The sequence below is a fragment of the Pelodiscus sinensis genome, chromosome 2 (genome assembly GCF_049634645.1).
Source record: "Pelodiscus sinensis isolate JC-2024 chromosome 2, ASM4963464v1, whole genome shotgun sequence".
Taxonomy (NCBI): domain Eukaryota; kingdom Metazoa; phylum Chordata; order Testudines; family Trionychidae; genus Pelodiscus; species Pelodiscus sinensis.
The window spans coordinates 146639616-146657947 of record NC_134712.1 but is presented as its reverse complement, the minus strand read 5'-3'; the positions used below and the strand labels follow the sequence as shown (position 1 = coordinate 146657947).

Genomic DNA, 18332 nt, shown 5'->3' with positions numbered 1-18332 from the left:
TCTGAAGTAACCCTGCAACCATAGGAAAGCTAGTATAATTGAGCACCTGAAACAGAAATGCTGCATAGCTCTTTTATTTTTCGTCCACATATTAACTAAGATACAGTACAAGTCGTACTCACTATAAAAGTCAAAGATACGTTCCACAAAACATGGACTTAAAAGCTAAACAACTTAAAGCGAGGAATTTTTCCCCATAAGAATTAATGGAAACAGGGGGTAGGCATTCTAGAACAGTCTTTACGTCACATTAAAGACTCAAGGCAGGGAATTTTACTCTATAAGAATCAAAGGAATAAGAGGAGGTTAAGTTCCAGAACTTAGGAAATGCCACACTTCTGATTTTAACAACACCTTAACATGATTTTTACATCTTACTGCACTTTTTAATATTCAGTCAGTTTAGTCATCTAACCATAAGAAGGTAACAATTTTGTTTGTTGTGTTGGAGAATTAGTTGGAGAATGAGGATGGGGAAGCAGGTGGAGAATCATCAACATCACAAACATCCACCACCTAGATGACCGGTGATTCAGCAACACCTGATGTAAGTATCAGTAATAAACATCACAACATCTGGAGGCTCTTCAATGGCTGCTGCATGGGGTTTTTTCTGCTTCTTAATGCCAGAAGATCCTGGTTGAGGCTCATCCATGAATGGTCTGGGTTTTTACTAAAGAAAGCATCCGATGTTGTTTGCTTGGTGCGCTTAAGTTTGACATCTAAAATCTCTGTAACATGACAAGCCATCTGCTGCTCTTGAAAAAGGCTCAATGAGATGGTTGCATTCCTAACAAATATCCATCATCTCCTCATACAAGTCAAAAACAAGTCAGAGGATAGGGACTGTGAGGCCAGCATCTGCATCTTTATCCTCATCTTCATTGACACCATCTTCTTTGAGATTTCCAACAACTCTTCCACATTGTCCTCTTAGACTTCCTGAAAGCCAGCCTCTTCTAGTTGAATAATTTCCTTCTGTATGAAGGCTTCCAGAAAGTTTAAGCAGTCATGCACAACATCAGGATACTGGTTCTTCCAGACATTGTTCATTAACTGATGGGAGACTTCTTGCCAGGCAGCACCCATGTTCATAACAGCATCCACGATGTTGACCAAATGCCTGGACTGTGGGTTTTCCTTCTCCATCAGTTTCCCAAATAAGTCTGTGGAATGTTCTCCAATAATAAAGCTTGGAAGTTTTGCGATAACCCCCCGGTCCATTGGCTGCATGAGTGAGGTTATCCTTGGTGGCATAAAAACCACCTTGAAATTAGGACAGAGATATTTGAAATCCAGGTTGTGGGTGCTAATCTTGAATGGAAGATTAATCTCCTCGCAATACATTTTGATTTCTGGAATAAAATAATCTACAAACAATTCATAGAAAAAGCATTGAAAACTAGGCACGGATCATAGCCGCCTTCTTCCGTGATGGTCTCCAACATTACCGGACGCTTAGCTGCATTCTTGTCGGCACTTGCAGCCTCTCCCTGCACTTGCACATTCTTGAAACCATATCTTTTCTGGAACCTGTGAAACCATCCATGGCTGCCATTAAAAGGTCCAGGTGAGCCAGTCTCTCCTTCTATTTCAATGTTTTTATGCAAGCTCATGGCCTTCTCTTGAATGAATGCTGGGCTGACAGGTGTATTCTGCTTATACAGATCATGCAGTCATATAGACAACACGTGTTCCATTTTCTCCATCCTGCCACTTCTTTGTCGTGTAAGCTTCACAGAAGTATGCTGTAGCACAAGATTTGCCATCTCCAAAAGTTTCTCATGATTCTTAAATCATGCATACAGTCATTAGAGGCAGTCCAAGATGACGAGCAATATCGGCAGAGCATTCATCCTTCCTATTACGGTCTAATATGTCCAACTTTACATCCTGCCTAATACTACTCCTATGCCTCTTACACTCACCAACTTTATTTTTAACAGCATTTGTATTTCCCTTAGACATTTGGAAGGATTGCACAATGTACAGTAACAATACTGTACAGTATCAATCAGAAATGAAATGTACTGTAAAGGATGACATGGCGGGCACAACGGTATCTTTGCACAATGTGACTGCACATGATGAAGACAGAGCATGTTGATGCTTGGCACAAGCATTTGTCTGCATCTGTGCAGCATACAAGTTGGCCGCTTTCTCTGATTTGCATTCAAGCGGCTGACTTTTGTTTGAATGATTTTTAATTTTTTTGAGCAATGTAAAATCAGGTAATGGGAGGACTTATAACAGAACAGTTCTTAAATTCATCAGCTACATTAGTGCGGAACCAACATATAGCAGGGCAACTTACAGTGAGGACGGCTTGCATTAGTTAAGAATGAAATTCAGTTCTATTCAGAGTCCTTCAGACAATTATCTGAATAAAAGCATTATGATTAATTTGAATTAGTGTTTTTATAGGAGGAAAAAATATAATTAACAGCTTTATTGGCTAGTTTAAATCCTATGTAATTATAAACAAATTAATCCCTAAAAGCATTCTGTTGCAATATGCAACAAGAGTGCCAGGTGTGATAAGATAATAGTTTTATCTTCAATTTCTTTAATACTGTGGAAAATCAACCAATGTAACATCATCAAAAATTAAGTATTGAGACAGATAAGGGAACTTCCTGCAATACCCTGGACAAACCTTACTGAATTAAGTTTCATGACTTTAGGAGTTCCTTATACAAATGAGTACATATTATTATAGGATTGTAGGTAACATCTCTAAAAAAGAAACAAGGCTAATGTAAACCCTGAGAAATGTTATGAGTGCCAAAGGACTCTTTTAAACAACGTGGTAGGTAAAGTTAGGAGGGAGTCCTACAAAATAGTGGAAGAAGCTGCACCCTGAGAAAAAAACCATTGTCTGGTGATTACCTTCCACATGAGGACAAGACCCAAAGGCCCAAACTAGATAATACAATGACTCTCAGATTCATGGGTGTGCTTGTTTGAGTCTGAACTTGTTACCACAAAAGCACCTTGACAGGATTTAAAGAACTGGTTACTAGACAGAGTCCTGGCTGGAGTTGAGGTGATATCTAGTAAGCTTATCTCCATGTATGCAGATTTTTTTTATTGTTTAAAAAAAAAAAAGGCATTATAAATTTTTTTGAAGAAAACATGTATTTGACTAGAAAGAGCCGTGTGGTAAATTATCAGAGAGGCATTTTTATAGCCTCTGAAGAGAAAAGCATAGAAGGCCTGCTTAGACAGTCTGACTTTATTGGGGAAGTCAGTTTAGGCGGGGAACTGTGAAGCCTGGAAATACCCAGGTCAGGAATAGGAGAGTCATATCTCAGTCCAACGGGCTTACAGCTGGGAGCCAGTAACCAGAAAGTAGGTGCCCTTGCTAGACTACAGAGGGGAAATACAGCTGCTGTTGCCCTGAACTGTGACAACACATACACACTTAATACAGCATTGTTACTCATCTTGTGCATCTCAAACTCCATGGTTTCAACAAGAGCAACTCCCAACTCCATATGCTTTCAGGAGCAAATGAGCTAATCGAAGACATACACCTCCCTATGCTGCCTTAAACATGTAGCTGCATACGGCGTGCTCATATCAATCTGCACTCACTTAGGGCAGGTCTACACTAGATCTGGAAGGTCGGGTTAAGGTATGTAACTCCAGCTACCTTAAGCCAAGCTTGGCACCATCTTCACAGAGGGAGGCCAATGGGAGCAAATGTTCCTGTCGGTTTTCCTTATTCCTTAAGACTGCAAGAAGTGCTGACTGGAGCAGCCCTCAGCATTTGATTTAGCAGGTCTTAAATAGACCTGCTAAATCGAACATTAGAAGATCGATCTATGGTGTGGCACGTGGGGATGTAGCCTTACAGAGATGTTACAAAAAAGAATTGCCAAGGTATCTCTTCCCATCCCTCCCAACAACCGAAAGGCAAAGAGGGGATGGGGACAATGACACACCTATACATGCTGCAGAATCTAGAAATGGATAGCAGAAGTAAACAAGTTCTTTTGATAAACAGTCACCAAGGTGCAAATAACGAAGGCAAGACATTTCAATATTGCTGTGAAATATTTTTGCTGTAGTTTTGATTGTCTTCGTACACAGAGACATGACATCAGTATGCAAATACCAGAAAGCAACATAAGGACCTCATATCATTATTCTTTGGCTGTCTGAGACCTTGTTTTTCATAATGAAGTCTCATCAGTTTCTGAAGATTACTACAGCTCAGAAAAATGATGAATTGTCCTACAGATTGGTCTGCAGAATGAAAAGTTGGAGAATCAAAGATGCTCTCACATCCCTTCCCAACAATCCATGGCTTAGATCTCAAAACTTTGTGTCCTACAAAGTGCCAAGAAGGACTTTGTAAATCAATAGTGGTCAAAAGAGCTCAGTATCTGACAGCTACTTTTCTAGATTAAAGGATATAAGAAAATTCAAACTCAGACTGTTCAAGAGTTGGGACTAAATTTTTATTTAAAAACTGTTTGCTTCACTTATGTCATAGTTACCCATTTATAGGCATAGCAAATTTAACTTATGTGCTTAAGGTGTAGATCACATAACTCCTGTCTCTTACCATTTTGTGTGTTTCATCATATTGCTTTGTGAGTTTCCACAGCAAGTATATGATAGTAAGCACTTGCTGCATTAGCTGTTGAGATTCAGGTTCCAAAAGGTTTCCAAGAATGGGAGCAGCAAGTTGTGCAGGAGATGCCTCAATCCAGCACTCAATCAATAATGGAATTATTATCTCAATAAATCCTTTTAAATTTTCAGCAGAGGACAGGCCTTGTTCCACACTGTCTGTCACGCTTACTGGGGACCTAAACCACAGAAGCAAAAAATCAGAGATAAAGAGCATTATATTAAAAAGGGAAGCGAACACCTTCATTACACTGTATTTGCACAATATTATAGCTTTTAATATATTCAAAAAAACTAAAATATTTTTAATTAGCTATTTGCTTTAAAAAAAACTGAAATAGTTCACTGAATTCATTTTGATGTTGCCAGTTTGAATTAGAAGAAAAGTTTCACACCTGCTTTCAAATCCTTCTGCCAATCTTGGTAATTACACTAAATAAAAGAGAAATGTTTTTTCTCCCCCATTTATGTGAAAAGTCCACATAAAGTGAAATGACTGTAGAGAAAAAATGCTATGTAAGATGCAGAGTTTGCAAACTGAAAAAGAGAAAAAAAATCGAATCTCTTTCAATTTTTATAATCTTACAGCTTACTTACAATAAGAGAAGGTTAAAAATTTTCAAACGAAAGTGTGAATAAGCTTTCAAAACTCTTTATATTTCAGCCAATTCTACATGCTTTGTTCTTGCAGAGAGTAACATGGGGTAGGTGACCACTACAGATTAGGGTTGTATGCAACTAGTCAAATTGTTGACTACCCGATAAGCATATGCTTATTAGGTAATTAAGTGACTGCTCAACCAGCCGCTTTCCCCACTTTGCTGCCTCTATCAAGCAAGGAGGAAGAGCAGGAGCTGGTGCTGGGGGCAGCCTGTTTAAAAGCTATTTTCCCCCCAGAACCATCTCCATGGGAGGGGGCAGGAGAGGCAGAGGGGGACCAGGCACAAGCTTTTTAAAGCAGAGACTCAGCGTGTGGAACTGGGTGCAAGCCAGGACAGCTGATTCCCAGTTTGCACCCCATCACCTGCTACGCCTTTGCCTTTTAAGCAGGCTCTTACTACATTTAAAAAAGAGAGGCATAGCGGGTTAGCTCCCGAGGCCGGGAGCTAGCTCCTGCACTGTGGCTCTGCAATTTCCTGACTAATCGAGTAGTAGACAGAAATTCCATTGACTACTCAATTAGCTGATTAAGTGAAATTTAACATCCCTACTACAGATAAATGTGAAAATAAAGTTGAGACACCAAAGCTATCAACAAAGTGAAATGCTATAATTATAGCATAACAGATTCAAAAAGGATAACCCATGTCTCACACATTTTCTATGTATCATCTCTCTCCCAAATGAGTAAAAAATCCAAGGGGATTTCCCCTTAAGGTTCTGTCTCTTGTCTAAAGGATCTATATGAATACACAAGGGGTCAGATTTTCTCCTCAGACATATTCATGCAACTTCTGTGGAATTTACTGGAACTTATGAACCCAAAAATGAAAGCCAATAAATATTTTAAAATTACAAAGCTCTTAAAATGAATCAGTCTCAGAAGAATCAGCAGAGTAAAATATTTTCAAATAATTTATGGGCTAATAAGAACACATTACAGGCAACGCATTTAATCTATAGCAAAAATACTGCCCTCACCCCTTGAAAGAGTACTGTACTCTCAGGAGGAAATAATACCCTCAATCTATGATTTTGGTCACCATGACCCATGATCAGTCTGGTTTTCAACACACTTGGCAAGCAATTCCCATTATAAATCTGAACTCATGTGCATTAATTAGACCTGATACACAGCGAGCTCACGACATTCCAGCTGCAGTGATAGCCCCTATAGTTAAAATTTGAAATACTACTACAATAGGTCATTACTCCAGAATCTCAAACTTTAAAATGCACCCAATACAGATAAATAGCTTATGACAGTTTGGGGGGGGGACGGGACACTTGTTCTCAATAACTGAGTAGAGAATTTTCTCTCGCATTTGGGAGTTTTAATTCCACACAAGTTCACAGAAATCAAGCATTTCTTCCTGGCCACCTTGTACCTTCAAATTTCTGCAATTAGCCAAACTCTGAAGAGATGGATTACCTATTTTATAATCCATAGCACATACTAACAGGAACAACAAACTGAACCCTTTTAACAATACTGTTCCAAAATCACTGTGTATTACCAGGCATAATTCCTTAGAAAGCGAGGGGGCAATGAGACATACAAAACCAACACCATGGAAGAAGAGAAAGAATTAGAAGTAGTACACACTCACAGCTGAAAGAGCATGGGAAGGAAAGAGAAAGAACAGTGAAAAGTATCCAAGCAATGAGAGAGGCAGACAAGAAAGAAGCCAACAACGGGGAAATTTAGCATGTGTCTAAATCTTTAGAACCCCTTTATAGATATACAACATCCAATGAGGTTTGCAACTATGTTACTGTAGCCAGTTTTGAGGAATGCAGACCAAATCTCAATTTTTTCCTTGGCTAAATAAGAGATGCAGTATTTTTCAGGGCAAAATATCCTTTTTCTGCATTTTTCTTCCACCCGAGGCAGAAAAGGATTTTTTTTTGGTTGGTTGGTTGGTTGGTTGGTTGGTTGGTTGGTTAAGCTTTTTCCAATTTTGTTTCCTGGAGAACTGAACATTTTCCACAGTGCTTATATCCACAGGAGTAAAATCAACAATTCATGTTAGTTTCCTTTTATTTCCAAGGAGGATCTTCATTTGCAACTAGGAAAGTTAGGTGCATTTAAACTAGGAGAGTGAACAACTACGACAGCGATAGTTTTAACATGAAAAAGCTGGCTACACTACTTTTATTTTCAAAATTTAATCACATCTGCAGAACTGTGCTTACAACACTGCATTTGTTTCCTAAAGCATTTGAAACTACAAAAAAATATTTTAAGAACACTTCCAAAATGGTTGTGGGAGCTTAAAGAACATACTAACAGGGTCCATATAAGAATAGTTACATTATGTGAATCTTGTGTAAGTATCTCTGAGTTGCTCTACAATGGCACAATTATGTTTCTCAGGGGTGTGAATAATCATCCCCACCAGAAAGATATGGCTATACCAACCTAACCTCTGATATATACAGCATTAGGTTAACAGAATCTTCCACTGACTAGGGATGTTAAATTTACATTAACCGGCTAATCGAGCAGTCGATTCAAGGGCTGTTACTACACTTCAAAGGTGAAAGCACTGCAGGGAGCACAGGGCCAGCGGGCAACTCAAGCAGCCCCTAGTTGACCCCAAGCTCCATGCGGCACTGCTGCATTGAAGCACCCCCTCCTCTTCCCACCCCCCCTTGCTGCCTCTTTCTAATAGAAGCAGCAAGGGGGGGAAGAGAAGCAACTAGTGTGTCAAATAGTTGTTTACATTTCTACCATTGACCTAGCTACCACTAGTCTGGAAGGTGGATTAACTTTAGCAACAAGAGAACCACCCCCATCACCACAATATCTACACTGAAGCACTGCAGCTGTAGTGTTTTAAGTGTAGATATAGCCTCAGTATTCTCTTATCACCACTGATGGCATGAACTTCTCCATAGGGGAGACACTGAGCCAGCTTCTAACACTGGAAAAAATATCCTATGTTTGCTGCTATGGAAAGGTCACTCTGAGGAGAGCCAAACAGTGGTGAGTGGAATTTAGGGATGTTAAATTTCAATTAACTAATCGAACAGTTAATGGAATTTCCATTGACTATTCAATTAGTCATTAAGAACTTCCAGCAGGGGCTCTCATGCATTTCAAAGCTGGAATGCAGCAGGGAGCCCAGGGTCAGTGGGGAGTTCCCCATTGGCCCCAGGCTCCATGCAGGCGCTTCCTCTTTGAAATGTACAAGAGCCCCCACTGGGGACTTTTGTGCATTTTAAAGTTGGAACACTGTGTGGAGCAGCGGGGAGTTGGCCAGCGGGGAGTTGTATATTTCAAAGTTGACCACCACTGCACTCCTGCCCCCTCCCGCAGATCTGGAGGGAACTGTCTTAAAAGCCAGTTCCCTCCAGTACCCCCTCCTTTTCCTCCCCACCTTGCTGCCTCTTTGTGATAGAGGCAGCAGGGGTGGGGGAAAAGGGGAGAGCGCTTGTGTGTCGACTATCCGATAAGCTTTTGCTTATCGAATAGTTGACTAGTCGATTAGTTGCTTACATCCCTAGTGAAATTCATTATTCTATAACCTTTAGATTATAATAAATAAGCTAGGTATATAGGTACCTGGCACACCAAGAGCAACTCTAACAGCAGGCCACCTCATATTACGGTCCATGTTTCTAGTTTCTGGAACTAAGCCTTAACCAAACAGTAGGCTAAAGTTATAAGATGGATATTTTGCAGTGATGAGACACTGGAACGCCAATAATTGGCTGGTATATCTACTCTTCAATGAGAAATAACACTTTACAATTTCTCTGCAAAGGCTAGTCCCCAGTGGTTTGTTGAATTTTACTCATATTATGGAGACCGAATTTGCTTTAATTACATCACCAAGCACTCAATGGTAGATCAATGTGCCCTTGCAAAATCTGCAAGCAAGCTCCTCAAGGTTCCCACGAAATGAAACTGTAAAGACAACACTAACTAAACACATCCACTTATTTCACTAGCCTGAGTTTTCACAACATCTGTGAAAGTAAGAGGGAATAAACTGTAAAAGCACAGATATATTGTACTCAGCTTCTAAATCCATGGTCACCAACCAGTAGATCGCGATCTACCGGTAGATCTCAGGGGCTCTAAGAGTAGTTCTTGAGCCCTCTCTGAACTGCGCGCTGCGCAGTACATTTACATTAGATTTCCTCATTTGAGGAGCAGCTACTCACCAAGCAACAACACAGGTGAGTAGCTGCAAGGAATGGTGGGAGCTGGGAGGGCTGAAACACCCCAGCAAGCTGACTGTGGCTTTCTGCTGAAAGAGGCTGCCCCATGCTCCAGCTGATAGGCGGCTTCTCCTCTGCGCCTGCCCACGTGGAGCTTGGTGCACCCTGACTGAGCGCTATGCCCAGCTAGCCGGGCAGCCACTTCTCTTTCCTCCAGCCCGGCTGCCCTGCGCTCAGCCCAGGGAGGCTGCGTCTAGCTCCAGCTGTGCTGGAGCAAGCTTCCCAGGCTGAGCGCAGGATCACAGATGCCCATCTGATGGACTGTATACGACTAGCAACCTCAGACTACAACCTAGACTTCAAGACACTGGCAGATACTGCTCAGTCACAGGTGTCACACTGAGACTTTGTTATTGGAAGAAAAAATATATAATTATCAATACTTGATTTTAGATTTACAAAATAGCAGAGAACAAAATGTATAACTGTAAATGCTTCATTTGACATTTAAATAGCATGAATTAAAAACAGAACATTTATTTCATAACTATAAACATGTGATTTTAATTTTATAAATTGCATAATTTAAAAATAAACTGTTTAACAGAGTGTATAAGGGCTAGGGATAGCAAGTGATGGACAGGAGAATAGAGAGGGTGGGGCTTCAAGGAAGGGGCAGGGCGGTAGATCTTCACCTGTTCTGAGACTTAAAAAGTGATCTTGGGTGTAAAAAGGTTGGAGACCGCTGTTCTAAATGCTTCTGGGCAGGAGTGCAGCCTAATTGCCATTTAAAATAAAACTAGTACCATTCAGGATATGCTCAACCAATATGTGCAACTTCAGTGGCAAAAATGGATCTAATAGACCTTCACTGTCAACAAAAGCTGCAGTGCACAAAAATTAGGGTAGTGTGTAAGCTTGACATGCGACTACTGTAATATACTTTGCTATATAATATGCGAGCCGTAAGTGTTTCACATCAGGGAAATCATTAATCACTTTGCTTCTGTATAGTGCTTTTAATGTATTTTAATGCCAAGGTGGCCTGGAAAAATTGTTACTGTAACAATTCAGCTTATTGACTTTGTACAAAGTAGTAGCTACATCCCACTGGATGCAAAGGGACTGAGTGGTAAAAGCACTACAGCCGCTCCTCGAGTTGCAAACGGTCGAGTTACGACCGTTCGCACTTATGACCAAAGCTCCCATGGAGCGGTCATAAAGGCGGTCCCCGAGTTACGAACGCAACCCACACTTACGAACAGCGTGGTCACGTGTAACTCAATGGGGTCCGAGTTACGAATAGCTCAAGTTACGGCCAAGTGTTTGGTCCGTAACTCGTTCGTAACTCGGAGAAAGGCTGTATTTACCAAGCATTTCTGTTCCATGTCACTATTAAGCATTCAAATAATTTCTAACAAAATGGAGACTATTTAATCAGTAAATACAACAAGAAATTAAGATGGAGCTCAAGGGGGAAAAAAAGATTCTACTGATGTACATAAAACTGATGTGTGGTGTAACATCAGTAAGAGGACAATGAAAGCTGAGCAGGGAGAGAGTAAAGAAAGTGTAGTTGGAGAGACAGGGTCAAAGGAAGGCCATTCGCAAACTGTAAATGGCAAAAGGGAAGTCACTTGAAGTGTATAAAACTGTTTGAACTCAACAAAATGATGTATGTCTCTCTCCTTGGCGATTATAGCCAATGGCAATACAGAAGCCTTATGATTTGCAAATGAGTTAGGTTTAGCTTTCCATCTCTATCCACCTGATGTACATCTAACGCTCTATTTATTCTCTTGTCTGGTCCTCCTCAATTTCTCAGTCTTCACCAGCAATCTCTTCTCCTTCAACTTCCTTTTCAGCTTCATTCTCTCCTCTTACTGAATCAGCTGCAACTTACTTTTCCTCTTTAGCTCCAACTGCAGTTCAAAGATCCCACCCTTTGACATTGCCTTGTTCAAGATGTCAAGGGATTTTATTTTTCTGCTCTTGACCTGCTAAAAAATTAATGTGGTGGGACAAAGTGATGTCTTAAAAGTCCAGAAGGCAGAGAAGATATTCCAATCAATTCTGACACCCAGTGCAATTACTACTTCACAAGCATCAGCAAAACCTAGTGAAGAATCAGAAAAAGGCAAATTTGAACATTAAGTTGTGGCTTTGGACTGTCCAAACGTTCTAATTTTGGAATAAAGATAAACGGTATACAGATAGGGCTTTGCACATTTGATATTAATACTCAGTAATCACTAAGACAAGGTATGCCTTATTTTTTTTTAGTTAAAAGCTTAATTCTTGCCTGAAGCACTTGGGAAGAAGAGATAGGAAACAAACATGGGTCTATTATGACAGATTTTAAAATAAATTAACACTCCAGTTATAGAGTATGTTAACTGGGTATGTAATGCACTCAGTTTGGAGGTTTGAAAGTTTTAAGTAAAAATAGCAAATTCCACCAGATATAGCAGCAATTAATATGTCCGCCACCCCTTCTCCTCTTCCCCATACACACTCCATCCTGTCTGCAAGTTACAGGGCCAGCTTTGATAAAAAAGCTGTCCAGAAAGCTCTAAGTTTAGCCAGATGAGAGTTTTCACTGTTGTCTGCTATCAGAAAAGCAAAAGATTAAAACACCTTGCAAATGTATTTACACTGTCAGTGTACATTCCTCTACTTGGTAATAAATGTATTATATCAATAAGCCACAAACTTACTTTACTTGCAGCACACTCAGCATGGAGGGGCAGGGCTATGGGGTGTTTCTGAGGAGATAGGTGTGGGGCAGGTTCTGTCCCCTTAGGCAGAGCACAATGTAGCACCTGCCTGTTTAGTGAATTGTTCCCATTGTTCTTAGAGAATTCCCCCATGAGTATAAACTTGGTTTAAAAATTTTAAGGCTACTTTACATTGTCAGAGTGGTATAAAGGAGACTTTTATTTTAAAAGACAATATGGCCTTATAAATGCTTGTGGTAATTTAGTGATTAGATATAGCTTAATTTTTGAATTTTTTCCCCTGTCAAAATGCAGTTCGTGAATTGTATATTACTGACTTTTCTGGGGATGGTCAAAAGCAGGCCTGCACACAGGAATTTCGGAGGGGAAAGAGGGGTACTTTTTTTGGTAAATGTGTACTGCAAGAATGTGAATGCAACCCTTATGATCCCTCAAGTAAGCCGAGAAATCAGCCCCAATCTTATCCCGGCTGGCCAGAGCATGGAGAAGGGAGGCTCAGTCAGCACACCGGCTCCTGCCTTCCTCTGGCTGGCTGGAGCATGCTTACTTTGGGGATCATGGTGAGCACTTTTGCACCCTTCGCACACACCCCGCATTCAGGCCTGAAAAGTCAGAAAAAATTATGAGTTTAAGTCCCCAACCCCCATTTGCACTTCAGCTGCCTACGATGCATCATTGAGCATATAGCTACACATATTTGTTGACTAATAATTAGAAGCAAAAGGTCAATACTGTTGTGGCGGCACATCGGGGTTCCCCTGACTCCTGCACCCCCGTAATGGCACGAACAGACTCCACCAGCCAGTAGAATATAGAGGGAGTTTATTGCTTCTCCAGGATACAGCACAGCCTAGATGTAATCTGGTTACAGGGCAGGCCTAGGATGCCTCAGCCCCTCTTGAGAGGGGGGAGACTGGGCCCCTAAATCCCAACCCCTTGCTTAGGCTGCTTCCTCCATGATACCAGACAGAAACTAAAAACTCTCCTCCAGCCCTCCCCCACAGCCAGGGGTTGGTCTCTGCCCTTCTCCCTTTTTCTGACTCCCTGGGAGGCAACTGGTCAGACAGGTTGTGAGACCCTTACCTAGTGACTCATCCACTGTCCTGCTAGGCTGCGCTACAAATAGCGGCCAGTGGAGGTCACCCACAGCCCACTGCCCAGCATAGCAACCAGCACTACATCACAACTGTTAGATGGAGAGAGTTTGAGGATTTTCTCCAATGCTCCCCAACAGGGATGCAAACGACTAATCGACTATCCAATAAGCAAATGCTTATTGGTTAGTCTATCAGAAAAAGGCAACAAAGAGGAGTGGGGGGATAAGGGGGGATCCTTCAAAGCAGCAGCGCTGCATGGAGCCTGGGGCTAGACCCTGGGCTCCACATGGCGCTGCCACTTTGAAATGTTGTGTGCAGCCCAGAGCCAGCCGGGAGTCCCCAGCTAGCCTGGGCTTCACACCGTGTTGTAAAAGTGGCAGCACCACGTGGCGCCCAGGATCAGCAGGGGACTGACCCCAGGCTCCATGCAGCACTGCCGCTTTGAAACACCACAGGGAGCACAGGGCTAGCAGGGAACTACCTGAGTCCCCTGCTGGCCCCGTGCTCACCGCAGCACTTTTGCCTGTTGCTACACTTCCAAGGCGAAAGCATCCTTATCGACTAATTAAATAGTTTATGCAAATTGCATCAACTATTCTATTAATAAAATAATCAAAATTTTACATCCCTACTCCCCAATCTCATTCTCCATCCATTTTATTACAGTTTAAATGTTATTAAAATAACTGAAATCGGTTTGATTATATTACATTATTTTAAGAAACAAAATATGCAGAATTTTAAAATATTATGCAGATAACTTATTTTTTTGGTACAGAATTCCTCCAGGAGTAAAAGATGTAGCATTCTGGAAGTCTTTAGTATCGTCTGTGTTTTAAACATTTATGTTTTCCATTTGGGGACTGCCATGAAGAGCAGGTGCCACTGGAATCCCAAGCATTTATCTTCCCTCCCATTAGTCACTTCTATCCTGGCAGCAGTGGCAGGGAGAGGCTGAACTGACTGCAGAGCTAAGAGATGGAATTGGGGATGAAGAGATTAAGAGTCTCCAGGTTAATGTAATATTTTCGGCAGGCAAAAAAAAATGGCCAAGGAGAGAGGATCTATACTTTAGTTGAGGGGTTCTCAACCTTTTTCCTTTAGAGGTCACCTCAACATGCTATAAAAACTCCACAGCCTCTCTGTGCCACAACTGTTTTTCTGCACATAAAAGCCAACACCAGTGCTAGGGATTAACAGGGAGGGCAACTGCCTGGGGCTCCGCAAAAATTAATTGCTCAGGATGTGGTTTCAGCCCTGCATGGTAGGACTTTGGCTTTCTGCCCTGAGCCCCAGTTAGCTCTGCTTGGTGGCGCCCTAAAATACACTCACAGCCCCCCCCAGGAGTCCTGGACCCCTGGTTGAAAATTAATGTCCAGTCATCTATTTTTGATCTCCGGTAACCAGACTACTTCTGCCTTTACTAGTGGTAACTAGGGATGTTAAAATTTGTTTATTCACATAAATGTGTAACCACTGAAAATTTCAACAGTTACACATTTATGCGTTGGGGTGAGGGGCTGGGGATACAGAGGCAGTGGCGCAGGGGCTGAAGGGCCTGCATGTAACCATGCACGTTAACAGATAAGCATTTATCAGTTAACTGCATACTTGTTCACATCCATAGGGGTAACTTGCACTCTTAACTATCATGGCTGTAGCGAGTAAGACAAGTTGGACGGAGTCCTTTTTATTTCAGTCCCCAGATCTCCTTCATCCCGTCTTTGCACATAGTAAAACAACGACCAATACAATCACTGTCAGGAAGGCCCTTCTTTTCCCAATAACGACTTTGTTGCCATGACTTGCCTTTGTCAGACAATCTTTAGATTCTGGTAACACTCCCTCTTGATAATCTGCTGGCTCATGCTTGCTCATTATCAGGCTCTTGGCAGTTAGCTATAATCACAAATGGCTCTCTGGATCCCTTATTGAAACCCAGTTCATGAAAAGGGCAACTAACTCAGCTGGCACATGTACAAATATCTGCTCAGTCTTTGTTATGATGCATCTTCAGCTTTCACAGCGCATGGACAGCTTTCAGTGCATAACCTGGCAAGCTTCTCACACGTGTTGGTGTAAACCTGTTAGTTCTGACTCCATGTGATTTGATTTGCAGTCTATTACCCACGCAGGGACTTTTCATTGTCTCAGCCCATCTTACAGATCTAAAGCTTTCACTGAAGAAGATTTTATTGGAAGCCAAGAAGATTCCTGAACTCTTTTACTTGGTATCTCTCAGAAGTGGATCCTAGCAGTACACTACATGCTATCATTAAAGTCGTATACTTCCTAGCGCTCAGTGCAAGTAAGGTGCTTCCTGTTGATTTGCCCCTAGATTAGAAGCACAGAACAGTCACTGACAGGTAAAACGTAGTAATGGAGATGAGAAGACCAAATAATCTAGGATAAACTTAAACAACAAATAGTATGGTAGCACTTTAAAGATTAACAAAACATGTAGATGGTATCATGAGCTTTCGTGGGCACAGCCCACTTCTTCAGTTGACCCAGTCATGATAGCTGTTCCTTTGAATTTGCACTTGGGAAGGAAGTCATATTATGCACTCTTGTAGTTCAGTCAGATATACAACAGAAAGAGCACTGCATTAGGAGTCAGGAGACCTAGCACAGAGGTGGACAGTTTTTAAAAAAAACAAAAAAACAACAAAAAAAGGCAGTGGCCTGGCAGGCCGCCGTCACTATGTGTTCCTGAGTCTCAGCAGGTATCATGTGATCACAGCTCTCTCAGATCACCATTCACAGCCAATTACAGAAGTGGGAAGCAGCACAGACATAGGCACTGCTTCCTGCCACTTCCATTGGCTGCAAACAGCAATCCGCAGCCAATGAGAGCTGCGACTGCATAGGCACAGGTAAACTTAGAGGTGGAAGCCTGCCAGGGACTAACCTTGGCATACTGGATCTGGCCTTTGGGCCGATATTTGCCCAACCCTGGTCTGGCACATTGAGAGTCATGAGGGAAGAGGAATAGAAATATACTTGTGGCTTTTTTCCCCCCATAAATGTAAAATTAAGTCAATTTCTTAGTATTTATTCTGTTAAACATTTCTATTTCTTATTAGTAAGCATAGATTAAAAAGTTTTTCACTTTCATCGTTAAATTTTGTCAGTTAAAGGAATCATATTTCAAGAAGTCACATTTTATCTATGTGATCTAGAAAATTGGTAATCTGATGAAAAGCATGTGTGCACTGACAATTTTATGTGTAACCTCAAAATAGGTGACCTGCATTATTATACCAAATAGGTTTATAGTTGTACACCTCAGACAGCTAGATAATATTTATGAAGTAAAGTGAACAGCATGAAAGATGTTATGTTCAACCAAAGAAATTAGAAGTTGGAGAAGAAAGTACAATGTATTTTTCAAGGAAGTAGATCAAAGTTAGAGTCAGGACAGGTTAACTTCTAATTCCTTCAAAATTCCTCAGTTAAAAAAGTGTTCATCACAGGTCCTGAAATTAATGTTTCTAAATCACATTAGAATATGCACATCAATAAAATATGAGATGCTCTCTGTGGCAGTACTTCTAAATTCTAGTACTAAATAGAGATTTGCCTTCTCACTCTACAGTTATATGCAGCACTCCATCATAAAAAACAATGCTAAGGTCCTCCTGCTGCACGGAGTATGTACTGGAAGGATAACCGGTACAGAAAAATTGTTAGATGTTGTATAAATTACCATTTAAAGAGGAACAACACAGAGAGTCACAACAGACAACGTATGGTTATCGTTGCCTCAATATTTCTATATTTTCATATTCCATAATGTGATCAAATTGTGGTGGTAAAATAACCTCTTAGTAAATGATCTAATATAAATTTTGCTAGAGTCCTAAAACAAAAATGAACATTTATGTCTCAGCAACAACATACAACAGTTTCATATTAGCTTAGTTGTAAATATAGAATTGACTGAATGCAACTCACACAAGTAACATTTTTCTCACCTTAATCTGAATGATGAATTGAACCTTGGTTGTGACCCACCATTTTCATACAGTTGTATGTGCTGCTGATTACTAGCATGCTCCTTCCAGCTTATACATATGGAGTTCCTCACAGACTGGGAGTTCTTTTGCTCCTGGATCCCTTCTTCATCTTCTAACCCACTAGAGCCACCTACTAATGCTTGGAGAAACTTCTTGAATCTGACCAGTACATTTAGCCTCCACTGCTGTGAAGTTACTCTGCGGTTAGGATTAACAGACAGCATCCAAGATATTTTCTCTCTACTTTTCAGGTTTTTTGATAACTGCTGGTGAGAAATAAGCTCTACAAAATTCTTCAGCAATATACTACAGCGATTAGTAAGGAGGACTGGGTACTCCTCCAACAAGATGTCCAAGACCTTCAAAGAATCCTCCTGAATTCCTTCACTGATGTGAGTCATGGCACTGGAGAGATGGGCACTTACTAAAGGAAAAAATGGAGCAATCTGTTCCGCTCGGATTTTTGGAGCCAAGAATTGAAGGAGCCGGATTGCTGCTACTCTGACACCAGAATCCTTGTCTGTAAACACAGCCGCCACCTCACTTAGTATATTTGAAAGGTGTGCATCAATTATAAATGGATACTGGGACAGCAGTTCTTTGAGTCCAAGAAGAGCACTTTGCTTAACCCCAGCACTATAGTGGTGCATTTGTGAAAGCAAATCCTACAAGAAAAGAGATACACATATTAGTTATTCCTACAAAATCTTTAAACAGCTACATTCTTTAGTATTAAGCTGTTCTTAAGATGATTAGGTATAGAAACTGCTTTAATGGACTGTATCATTTCTAACACGTGCTTAATAATTTAAGATCTAAAAATGCTTTGTTTTAAAATATAGGCGAAAACAAGTCACCCCCTTCCTAATGTAACAATTTCATAGTTCGCTATTTAGGTATTTATATGACCTTTATAATCATACCCTCTGAATGCCTGCCAAATTAATAATGGCAAACAAGACTCAAGAGCTGGAGTTTGCCAACTATGAATGCACAGCTGCTTTTAA

General features: G+C 40.9%; 1 protein-coding gene across 1 annotated transcript in view; it reads right to left on the bottom strand.

Moving 5' to 3' along the window:
* The window catches only part of TEX10 (testis expressed 10), a 124980-nt gene that overhangs the window by 100560 nt on the left and 6088 nt on the right, over window positions 1-18332 (bottom strand). Inside the window, exons 3-4 of the mRNA XM_075921592.1 lie at window positions 17284-17990; window positions 4574-4820 (exon numbers count right to left, since the gene is read on the bottom strand). Coding sequence (XP_075777707.1) covers window positions 4574-4820; window positions 17284-17990 — 954 coding nt within the window. The remainder of the gene's footprint in view (window positions 1-4573; window positions 4821-17283; window positions 17991-18332) is intronic.